An 11,993-nucleotide genomic window follows, 5' to 3' on the forward strand; every position below is an offset into this window, starting at 1 on the left:
ATATTGGGATGTAGGGTTGCACAATTGCCCATGTCATATTTAGGGCTCCCGCTAGGGGCACGGTTTAAAAGTACACATATCTGGAATGGTATTATGAAAAGAATGGAGAGGAGGTTAGCAGGGTGGAAGCGTATGTATCTTTCTAAGGGAGGCCGACTTACCCTTATTAAATCCACTCTCTCAAATCTCCCCACTTACTTTTTGTCATTGTTTCCTATTCTGGTTGCAGTGGTAAATAGATTAGAGAGATTTCAAAGAGAATTCTTGTGGGCAGGGTTAGGGGAGGAGAGGAAAATGCATTTGGTTAATTGGGGTACTATTTGTTTGCCTATGAGGATGGGGGGGCTTGGAGTGAGGAGCCTTGTTTTGTTTAATAAGGCTTTATTGGGCAAGTGGTTGTGGCGATTTAGAGTGGAGAGGGAGAGCTTTTGGAGAGAAATCATTGGGGCAAAGTATGGTGTGATGGAGGGGGGTTGGTGTGCGGTTGAGGGTTGTGGCTCCTATGGGGTGAGTTTGTGGAGGTATATCCGACGAGGATGGAGTGATTTTAAGGACAAACTAAATTTTGTGGTGGGAAATGGCACTGATATTAGATTTTGGGATGATAGTTGGTGTGGCGATCAACCGTTAAAGGAGGGATTTCCCTCATTGTACCGCATTGCGTTGGAGCCTGTTGCTATGGTAGGTGATGTACTTGACATCCATAATGGGGGCTATAGTTGGAATATTACTTTTGGGAGGGGTTTACAAGATTGGGAGTTTTTAACCGCTCTGCATGAGATACAAATTCGGGTAGGAGAGGGTGATTGTAGCAGGTGGAGGTTAGCTCGAGATGGTATTTTTTCAGTCCGTTCATACTTTCAATCCCTTTTGGGACTTGTGGAGATCTCATTACCTTGGAAGATGGTGTGGCAAAGTAAATTGCCTCCACGGGTAGCATTTCTATTGTGGACAGTTATGAGGGGGCAGGTGTCAATGGTGGATAATCTTTGACGAAAAGGATTTTATGTAACCGAGTGGTGCTATATGTGCAAGAAGGATGGAAAGACGATTGATCATTTATTCATTCATTGTGATGGTGTGCGTTGGCTTTGGAACAGTATTCTGGCTTCTCAATCATAGATTGGGTGCTTCCTAGGCGTATAGAAGACTTGGTATGGGCATGGAAGGCAGGTGTCAATGGTGGATAATCTTTGACGAAAAGGATTTTATGTAACCGAGTGGTGCTATATGTGCAAGAAGGATGGAAAGACGATTGATCATTTATTCATTCATTGTGATGGTGTCCGTTGGCTTTGGAACAGTATTCTGGCTTCTCAATCATAGATTGGGTGCTTCCTAGGCGTATAGAAGACTTGGTATGGGCATGGAGAAGAAAACTTTGCTATAAGAATAGCAAACTTCTATGGAATCTTATCCCGGGATGTATTATATGGTGCATATGGAGAGAACAGATCGATCGATGTTTCAAAGACCAAACAAAGACAATAGAGCAGATAAGAGAATTATTCTACTTGACTTTGTATTCTTGGTTTAATGCAGTGGCTAAAAATCCTGTTGTAGGATTGCCTAATTTCTTGTTGTTCCTTTCATGCTTAAAGTGATTGTACACCTCTCGTGTACTCTCTTTTAAGGAATACAATTCTCTGATTACCTATAAAAAAAGAAAAAAAATGTGTGGTTAAAAAATAAGGAAATGTTTTGGATTTGCGTGTAATATTATTTTATTAAAAATGTGTGGTTGAAATAATGTCAAACCACTATTGAAAAATGTATTTTTTTTTCAAATAATGTGGCTCAAACAAGGCCTTAACGTGGTGTCGTTTTTACACATTTAGCAAATGATGTCATTACCTCTTGTTGAATGTCCTTACGCTTTGAGCTTATCCTACAGGATGACTTGTTTGGATGTTTGTAAAAGATGCTTCTAATATAAAAATACATCCAATGCTGAATGAGTTGTTGGTGGAAGGCTTTGCAGCCTCGTGGAATCTTTTCAAGTATTAAATCTAATAGTTTTGTATGAAATGTTGCCTTCCTTGCTTGCATGTTTGATCTCCTATTTATTGCTGGAGTTAATGAGTTGAAATGGTTTGAACTGTTTCCCAACATTGTTGGAGTTGTTGCAATCATCTCCCGAACTTTTCAATCTCAAGACGTTGCAAAATTCTCTTTCGCAAGCACGAGGTTCATCAACATTTTGACCATGAGAACATCCAACTACGATAACTTGGTTTGATACTGGTTTGGAGGAGGATGAATGAAAATAATTTAAAGAAAAGTAAAATAGTTCACCACCTAAGTAAGAACACTTGAGTGATATAGTTATCATCACCCAAAGGGATGTAACGAGGGATACAATTTAGGGAAGAGACCAAGTTTTTAAGAGAAGGACAACACCTCTAAAATGAAGTAAATTCAATCTCTATCTTCGGATTCATTATAATCAAAGATTGCAAAGTACGCTAATAGTATGGGCATGCTTTCTAACGCATTTAGTATATATACATGTATCCTACAGTATTTTCACATGAATCCTATCCTTATTCAAACTTCATTGGCAGATAATTATTGTGGAATACGTATGTTCTTTGTATTCTTTCTTTTCAAGTATCATTTCTCATGTCTAACATCCTTTTAAGACCTTCCCTAGAGAGAAAAAAGGTTTTTATTGCAAATTCTATTTTTATTTCCTCATTTTTACTGTCAATTTAAATAGCTATACTTACACTTCTGGTCATAAATATACTCTTGGCTCTATATATATTACAAGTGCATTATTGTTGGTGTTTTCTTGTCATACTCATTCAGGATATGCATAAATGTTATATATTTCCGTAGATGAAGAAAAACTATCTCCAGTTCCTTCTATAGGTGCAAGTGGAAATATCAATTCTCAACTACTATTTCTTTGCAAATCGTTGCTTCTTGACTTGCAGGTTCCTTTGATACAATACTGTCAGCAACTTGCGTCTACTCTAGCTAGTCACGATACATGCTTCACCCAAGCTGCAGATTCAATGTTTTTCATGCATGAGGGGTTACAACAAGCTCGTGCGCCCATCTATGATGTTCCATCTGCGATTGAGGTTCTTCTTACTGGAACTTACCATCGTTTGCCTAAATGTATGGAGGATGTTGGTACACAGGGCACATTGAATGCAGATCAGCAAAGTCCAGCTCTGAGGAAACTAGATGCTCTTGTCAGGTCTAAGTTACTTGATATTTCACTTCCGAAAGAAATTACTGAAGTCAAGGTTTCTGATGGTGTTGCCTTGCTACGTGTTGATGGTGAATTTAAGGTTCTCGTTACCCTTGGTTACCGAGGACATTTGTCAATGTGGAGGATATTGCATTTGGAGCTGCTTGTTGGTGAGAAAAGTGGGCTGGTAAAGCTCGAAGAGTCACGACGGCGTGCTCTTGGAGATGATTTGGAACGCAGAATGGCTGCTTCAGAAAACCCATTCATGACATTATATTCCATTCTTCATGAGCTTTGTGTTGCCCTCATTATGGACACTGTTATAAGACAAGTGCAATCACTTAGGCAAGGCAGATGGAAAGATGCAATTCGGTTTGAGCTGATATCTGATGGGAGTAGCAGACAGGGAGGAAATGCTACCTTGACCCAGAGCACTCAGGACGGAGAAACCGAGTCAGTTGGTTTACGAACTCCTGGATTAAAAGTTATATACTGGTTGGATTTTGATAAAAACTCGGGTGCATCTGGCACAAGAACATGCCCATTCATGAAAATTGAACCTGGACCAGATTTGCAGATAAAGTGCCTTCATAGCACGTTCGTGATTGATCCTCTGACTGGCACGGAGGCTGAATTTTCCCTTAACCAAAGTTGCATTGATGTGGAAATGTTGTTGCTTAGAGCTATTTGCTGTAATAAATATACTCGTCTGCTTGAGATTTGTAAGGAACTGGAGAAGAATGACCAGCTATGTCGAGCTCCTGGAGATGTCCAACTTCAGTTATGTACAGGTGAATGTGATGCTGACAGCGAAAAGGTTAGATTTGTAATGAAATTTTCGTTTCTGTTTTCTGATAAATAAACTGTTATATAAACTATGCATTTATGTGGATATGGCACATAAAATACATATTAACTGACTAGCTACATTTTGAGTTCATTATTGTTACTAGACATGTTTGAATGGAGTTGTCAAAGCTACTAAGAAGAAAAAGATGAGAATATGTCTAGCATAACTGTGGAAGAACTGTCCAAATGTCTCATAACCTATCAATTTTCTGATGAGTATATTCACAAAGTGATTTAAGATCAGTTTAAGGATAATATTCTTCTCTGTGGTAGAAAAAGGATCGAGTATGGTTATCATCTAAATATCACTTTGCAACTATGTATATTTATTTTCTATAGACGTAGCCAACAATTGGAAAGAGAGCTTTAGACTATGGGCAACAGCTGGAAGAAATATTAGGAGCTCACCAATGAGGGTTTGGCAAGAATTCGAAAATGGAAAGGACAAGCTTCTTGGATTGCAGAGATATATAGTACATACTAAATTGGACGAAGCAGAAGACTAGCAGAAATTCAACTGTTCTCAAGCTGGTAACACAAAAAATTATATTTCAGTAGACTTTCTACTTGGTACAAATAAATACAAGGGTAAGAATAGGTGGGTTAGACTGAACCTTGCAAACCTGTCAAAATTGGAGCCCAAGCTTCAATACATGGCTTTGAATAGACTCCATTAGATCCTATTGTCCAATAGATAACCTTAACCTCAACTGGCTTACATGAGATCATAGTCACAACTTTAATCCACTGTACAAGTTCAGAAATCTCTAAAATATCGCTTAAAAACTAATCAAAATTCCATATTAAATAAAATTGAGAACTCCCAGAACATGGTAAACCATCATGGATGCTTGCCTTTGGTCCAAGATGTTGTACCTGAGGTGGAATCATTGGTTTTGATCCTAGGTCTATTGTCATTCTGTGGAGGTTCTACTGTACAAATCATAGACATGCTATGGATTAGTTGAGTCTACATTATGTGGAATTCCCAAAGCATCCTTAATTTTAATTTTGAGATTGTTTTCTTCTTTTCCTTTTCTTTTTGGCTCAGGTTTCTATAAGAAAGTGAGATACAAATTTTCTTTTATGGGGCTGGGGGTCACTTTCATTAGCTGAATGGATGAATAAGATGCTAAACATGCATTTTAAGTATAACTGTTCGAGATGTATAAGAACGTAGATCTCATGTTCTCTCTTTGCTAATAATTTATTTTTGTATGATAATGGGCATGCCATTTTTGGGGAATCATCTGTATATTGTTTAGTAAAGAGGGTTTCTAACAAGAAGTGGGGAGTTGGTTTGAAATACTGATAATAATAGAAAGCTGGTATTAGAAAACCCAAAATTTTTTATGGACCTTCAGATATCTTATTTGTATCTAAAGTCTGACGATCGTGTAGTTCTAATAGCTTCACTCTCCTGAAAAGGGATTATAGAAAAACCTCTCTGAGTTTTTTTTTTTTTTAGCTGTAAATCGTAATGTAGTGGGTTTCCTTAACACTTGTTTTGTATCACTCAAAACCTGGATCCGCTTCACAATTTATTAGTTGAACCCTTGGCATACAATGCCTTGCTCCTAACTCGCAAAATTGTTATTTTTTCCTTCTTCCTTTTCCTAGTAAGGTCTCATGCTATACTCTCATAATATAAGATAATTTCTAATGAAAAAAGAAAGGCCAATCCGCATTCCTTTAAATTTTATGAAGCTGTAATGGAACGTTGCTGTTTGATGACTTTAGTAATATGAGCTCTTCCTTCATTTTTTCTTGCTCTTGAGTATCTATGGAATTATGAGTATCTATGGAAATATGAGTGTATTAGATTGTTCATTTTGCAAAGAGGCTAGCCAAAATGATATTTAATTGTTTCTGATACAATATATCATAGCATTTAATTATAATAATAATGGGAGCACATTTATCATGCTCTTCTTTTGAATCAAATGGTGTATTAGATTGTTCATTTTGCAAAGAGGCTAGCCAAAATGATATTTAATTGTTTCTGATACAATATATCATAGCATTTAATTATAATAATAATGGGAGTACATTTATCATGCTCTTCTTTTGACTCAAATGATCAGTCAATTTTGAATATTGATTTGCAAATGATTGCTAAATTTTACTAATTTGATGGCATCTTATTTTCTTTCTTTGCAATCTGATTAATTTTTGGGTGTGAGGGCATATTTTTATCGTTTCAGTTTCTGGAATGTGATTTTAATTTTCTTTTAACAGAAGGTTAACATATTCAGTTCCCAGGAGTACGAGGGCCAGGAAATTCTGTGCGTACGAGCCTATGTTTCATCATTTTTCACCCTTGGAATAAACATAAGGTTTATACATTTTCTGTTTTGTCTGCTAGTAGCTCTTTACGTTACTATCAAATGATTGGGGAATTGTTCAATCATATGCATCTGTAAACTGCTATTTGTTTGTTGACAATAATTTTATGTTCAGCTATATGATAGTTGGTTTGCTTAGACGACCCTGATGAGCTCATTTTTGCGTCAACAAGTGTTTGTGTGCAGATGATTTGTCACATTTGGATTTAGACATGTAGGTCTGACAGGGAGTGTGAAGCCACTAGAGCCGAGCTGATGAGTTGGACTTGATTGTTTAATGAGTTTTGAAATTGAGTTCAAGCTTGGATTGATGTTTTAAGGGAATTAATCTCAATTGACTTTTAATCAAGTTGACACTGAGTCAAGCTAGAGTAGATTTGGCATCTTTCCATGCATTATCTTATTAACTTAGCTTGCACAGCTGAGCTTGATAAATTAATGAGCTATAATTTGTCAAGGCTTGGCTTCTTAGCTATAAAATATCTCAAATGAACTTTTGTCGAGCAACCTCTAGTTGAAATTCCAATAGCTTGGTTGGCTTTCAATCCTAGGTTCTAATATCTGACCATGCTTCCTTTCAGTGGGGTGAAGAGTCAATAAAAATCTTTGGCTAGATATTAACGGCAATATGTCCGCCAACACCTCCACATTATCGGCATCTCCCACTGTGATAGTCTCAGGTTTTCCCAAATTTATCTTTAGTCCGAATATAGATTCAAAGCACAAAAATAAACGACGCAAGTTCTTGAATTGTTCAACATCTGCATCATAGAAGATCAATGTGTCACCTGCAAATAGGAAATAGAATACCTGAAATTGGTCAATTATAAAGCCCCTCAACAAATTCTTCCCCACAGCTTTCGTAAGCATCCTATTGAAAGCCTCTATAACAATAATGAACAGTAATGGAGACAAAGGATTCCTTTGCCTAACGATAAAAAAAAAAGGATCCCTTTGCCTAAAACCTCTGTTACGTCGGAAATGACCCTCAGAAGTGTTGTTCACCAAAATTGAGAGGAGACCATAGAGATACAAATCTGAATCCATCGGCACCACTTGTCCCCGAAACAACATCGCCTGAGAATATACAAAAGGAATCCCCAGTTCACATGATTATATGCTTACTGAATATCAAGCTTACATAACATCCATGGAACCCCCATACGCAATCTCGATTCAATACATTCATTTGCGATAAGTACGAAATCCAATATCTATCGCTCTTTGACAAACGCATTCTGAAATTTAGACACTACTTTCCCTAACGCCTCCTTTAATCTATTTGCCAGCACTTTTGCAATAATCTCATGCACTCCACTTATTAAGCTGATGGGACAAAGGTCTTTAATATCCGACGTTCCCGGTTTTTTCGGAATCGGCACAATAAATGTAGTATTAGAACTTCTCAAGAATGTGCCACACTGAAAGAAATAAGTAAATACATCCACAATGTCTGGTTGCACCACTTCCCAACAAGCCTTATAAAATGAGAGAGAATCCGTTCGGTCCTGGTGCTTTATCGTCATTCATGTTGAACACCATCTCCCTAATTTCATCCTCACCTTACAATATATGGGGTGCGTGTGTACAGAGAGGGTCTACTCCAAGAAAGAACCACGTCTAATTTATTCCTTAACTAAAATTCTTTTCTTGTCTTACCCTAGCCTTGGATGCCTCCAAGTTTGGAAAATCCCAATCTATAAGGAATCCTACTTTCTGAACTCTTTTGGAAAGAATATTGAACTTTGACTTTCAAAATCTACTTCATGTGAATGAAACTCCTGGAACTGAGGTTAGACATGAGACCCACTTGAGATGTCATAACACTCCGACTTTGGGTGTCTGAATTCCTTTCGGCATCCCTTAGTTCAATTTTTAAGATGGAAATCAAGAAAGAAGATCAGAAATATGATAAAGGAGCCATGAAGATTCCATTGATATGTGGACCCTCGAAGTTTGTCTGTCGAAATAATTGAGGTAAGCAACTGAGAAAAATGGTATGGAGAAGATTGTTTCCAATTTAGGAGAAAGAGAAGTTGACATCTTCGATATTCTAGGTATTGGGAGATACTATTATAATCTTCTAGCTTGCAAGGACCAAGGAGATATTACATCAATCTTCTAGCTGTTTGTGAGACATTTCTTTGCTGGCTTTTCAACTTAATTTATTGTTCTAGTTGTTGGCATCATGAAGAAATATTTTCCCATGCCCTTTTCTGAGAATAATTTCCAATTATTCCTTTGCGTTGCTTAAGATCCTTGGGCACTGTGACAGCTAGAGTGTGGTTTGTCCATGTAAATCTGATCCTTTCATTATAAATTACTGCGTTGGATGAAACTTATTGACACAGTACATGTATAAAATGTAGACTTTGACCAGCAAATAGTGAAGAATCAAAAATTTCACGATCCATGATGCCATAGGGTACCGTGTATTTGATCTCATAGTATCCTCATCGGATGAAGATCATATTTATATATCAAGTCTTGCAATCCAATGATATTACCCATCAAAATGATGTGTTTTAATAGAAATCAGAACTCTTCGTAATTTCCTCCTGGCTTGGTCAAGAATTTCTAAGCTATAATCTTTCTTATAAATGACATTCTCCTTACCGAACCAGTCGATAAATTCTAATGTTTAACACAGACATGTTTGCATGAATGCACAATGAACGGCTATGGTCTTAGTCAAGACCTTGGTTAGAGCAAGACTGTTATGCCGTAATGAACCACATAATCTACATGCAAGACAACCTGGTGCCTTGGGTCCAATTAAGGTACAAAATACATAGTAAACCATATAGATCTACACACAAGACAACGATGGTTCCTTAGGTTCAATTAAAGTACAAAATATATATTAAGCAAATGGTAACTTGATTGGTCAAATAACTGCTGTCACCTTCGTGAATTTGTTTGGCCGTAAAGGGGTTTCTGTTTCCTAAATTAAAGCCTCAGTTTCTTCCTGTGTCTTGCAGGGATGGTCGCTTCCTCCTCCACTCGTCCAAAAATATTGTATCATCATCAGTGCTGCTAGAGTGTGAAGAAGCTTTGAACCAGGGAAGTATGCCTGCAACAAAAACTTTCATTAACTTGAGGAGCAGTGCTATTTTGCACCTGTTTGCTTGCATTGGCAGGTTCCTAGGCCTCGAGGTATGTTTTGCACTCCACTTTACTTTTATTTATTGAGTTAGAAGTGCAGTCTGGAACTTGAATGACTTACTGAAAATGTTGAAGTTTTGTACTTTAGTTGTTTAAAATCTTGTGTGTGATTTCAGTTGACAATCTCCTCGAGGTGCCTAATTTATTCGCTTATGATTCCTGCATTGATATGGTGCTAATTAATAGAGATAAATGTGAATGCTATTAGAAGAACTCTGTTGACTTGCCTAATTTATTTGCTTATGATTCCTGCATTGATATGGTGCTAATTAATAGAGATAAATGTGAATGCTATTAGAAGAACTCTGTTGACTTCAACTGAACACATCAATGGTTTTGCCAGTTTGATATGTATTTGGTGCTCCTAGAGGCGGAGCTAGAAAATGATGTTAGGATGAACTAAAATTTTTAAAAATTTTTGAATGAACTCCTGCCACAAGAGATCGAGTTTAGGAGGCTAAACTTGTGACATTCAAAACAAATAGTGTACGACACTCATTGAAATAAAAGAAGATTGGATGTCTCACCCAATCAATAATACATCGCTATATGTTATTGTGTCAACATACTATTTGGTGTGGACATCAATCTTCTATATCATTACATTTCATATTGGGTGAGGAATCTCATCCAAAATGAGAAAAATAGACTAAGAATTCTGACCATCCAAATAAATTAGATTTAATTAACGTCCATGTTTGGCTCAATTTCAAGAATATACTTACATATAGATTAATTTATAAATAAATAAAATATTCTTTTTATTTATTTTAAATAAATAATAAATTTTTTTCTTATAAGCATAGATAAGTAATATATGAAAACATACATAGAAATAAAAATTAATTACTTTTAAGCTTAGCAAAACATGTAGTGTCTCTAACTATTAAAATAAGTAATATATTTTTAAATCTGATCAATACAAATTATCTATTATAAAATTTACTTAATTATTACAAGTAAATTTAGTTAAACATGCATTAAATAAAATACTTAATTTGACAATAAGATGTTTGTGTTTCATGAATGTCATCAAAAGATTATTTGATAATTGTAGTCTCTATAGCAAAATTTGGATAATTGAGCATTGGGCTTGGGTTGGGATTTAAAATAGAACTGGGCTAGCACAAATATTTGTACCAAAATTGAACAATTTATTCTTAATTTTCCATATGGGCTGGGAGCGCTCAACCCTGCCCCCACCCCACTGCATCTGCCCGTGGTTGCTCCATTTTTTAAATTGTGAAGGACCAGGAAGGAGAATGAATACCCCCTTCACTACTGTAGATAATAGAAACCCACTACTGACAGTGTTTGGACAGAATACTTAATTTTGTCAATTAATTAATTAGGTAATTAATTAATTAGGTATCTTCAATTGTTCTTCAGGTATTTGAACACGGTTTAATTCCGATGAAGGTTCCAAAGAACATTTCAGATGGTTCAAATTCATTAATCTTGGGATTTCCAGAATGTGGGAGCTCTTACTTTTTGCTGATGCAACTCGACAAGGAATTCAAACCGCTTCTCAAATTAATAGACGCTCAGGCAGATTCCACAGGGAAAGATCAACCTTTTGACAACATGAATAATGTCATTCGAATAAATAATGTTGATATTAGTCAGATGCATATGTGTGAAGACGAACTCAATTTGAGTCTTCTTGACTGTCGAAAGATCCTTACTATTCTTAGTGATGTTAACAGTAGCCGGATTTCTGAGCATGGTCCCTCTGACTCCAGCATTGAAATTTCCACGCTTCGATCTAATCCACCATTAGGTTTTTGCTCCATTGTTGATGAGGTATTTGAGCTTGAGAAAGGGTCAAATGCTCCTTCATTTTCTGGCCATAGTTCCTCTTCAAATTTTGGCACGTCTTTCACATCTCATTTTGGCTTGGGTCCTACAAACCTTCATAATGTAAAAGCTGAAAAATCTTCCCCTAGTTGGGAAGGTGCACACATACTGCAAGACACTGGAAGCAAATCTAAGGGCTTAGTACAGTCTGGTTCCACCAATTCCTTAACCACTGCTCCAGGAAGAAGCCAATCTGTGAAGAACCTGGCGACGTCCAAGTCCGATCAGGAGTTGATTTCTCTCAGATCTCTACATTCTGGTGGCTTAGGTTCTTATGGCATGATGGATGAGGAACAGCTGAATGTATCTGGAATTACCTCTACGCAACTGTTGACTACACCTTCTCAACCTGTTGCTCGAGCTTCTTTAGTAAGCTTGAAACCAAATGAGCCTAGAAGCTTGCCTACCGTGGCTGTACCTGGCAATTTTAGAGTTTCAGAATCTAGCTTGCTGGTTGCTACTCCCATATGTAAGATACCATTTTTATTATTTACACTTTCCTGATTTTATTAACTCAATTGTAAAATGCTCATTTATACTTGACCATTTGTAAATGGTTATTATTTTTCAGTTGT

At 36.7% G+C, this 11,993-nt stretch overlaps 1 protein-coding gene across 1 annotated transcript in view; it reads left to right on the forward strand.

The window, feature by feature from the left end:
• Positions 1-11,993, forward strand: part of LOC111381373 (mediator of RNA polymerase II transcription subunit 14-like) — a 28,853-nt gene that overhangs the window by 5,481 nt on the left and 11,379 nt on the right. The window contains exons 2-5 of the mRNA XM_023005151.1: positions 2,940-4,019; positions 6,290-6,387; positions 9,378-9,552; positions 10,951-11,913. Coding sequence (XP_022860919.1) covers positions 2,940-4,019; positions 6,290-6,387; positions 9,378-9,552; positions 10,951-11,913 — 2,316 coding nt within the window. The remainder of the gene's footprint in view (positions 1-2,939; positions 4,020-6,289; positions 6,388-9,377; positions 9,553-10,950; positions 11,914-11,993) is intronic.

This window comes from Olea europaea, unplaced genomic scaffold (assembly GCF_002742605.1).
Source record: "Olea europaea var. sylvestris unplaced genomic scaffold, O_europaea_v1 scaffold2299, whole genome shotgun sequence".
In the NCBI taxonomy this organism is placed as follows: Eukaryota; Viridiplantae; Streptophyta; class Magnoliopsida; order Lamiales; family Oleaceae; genus Olea; species Olea europaea.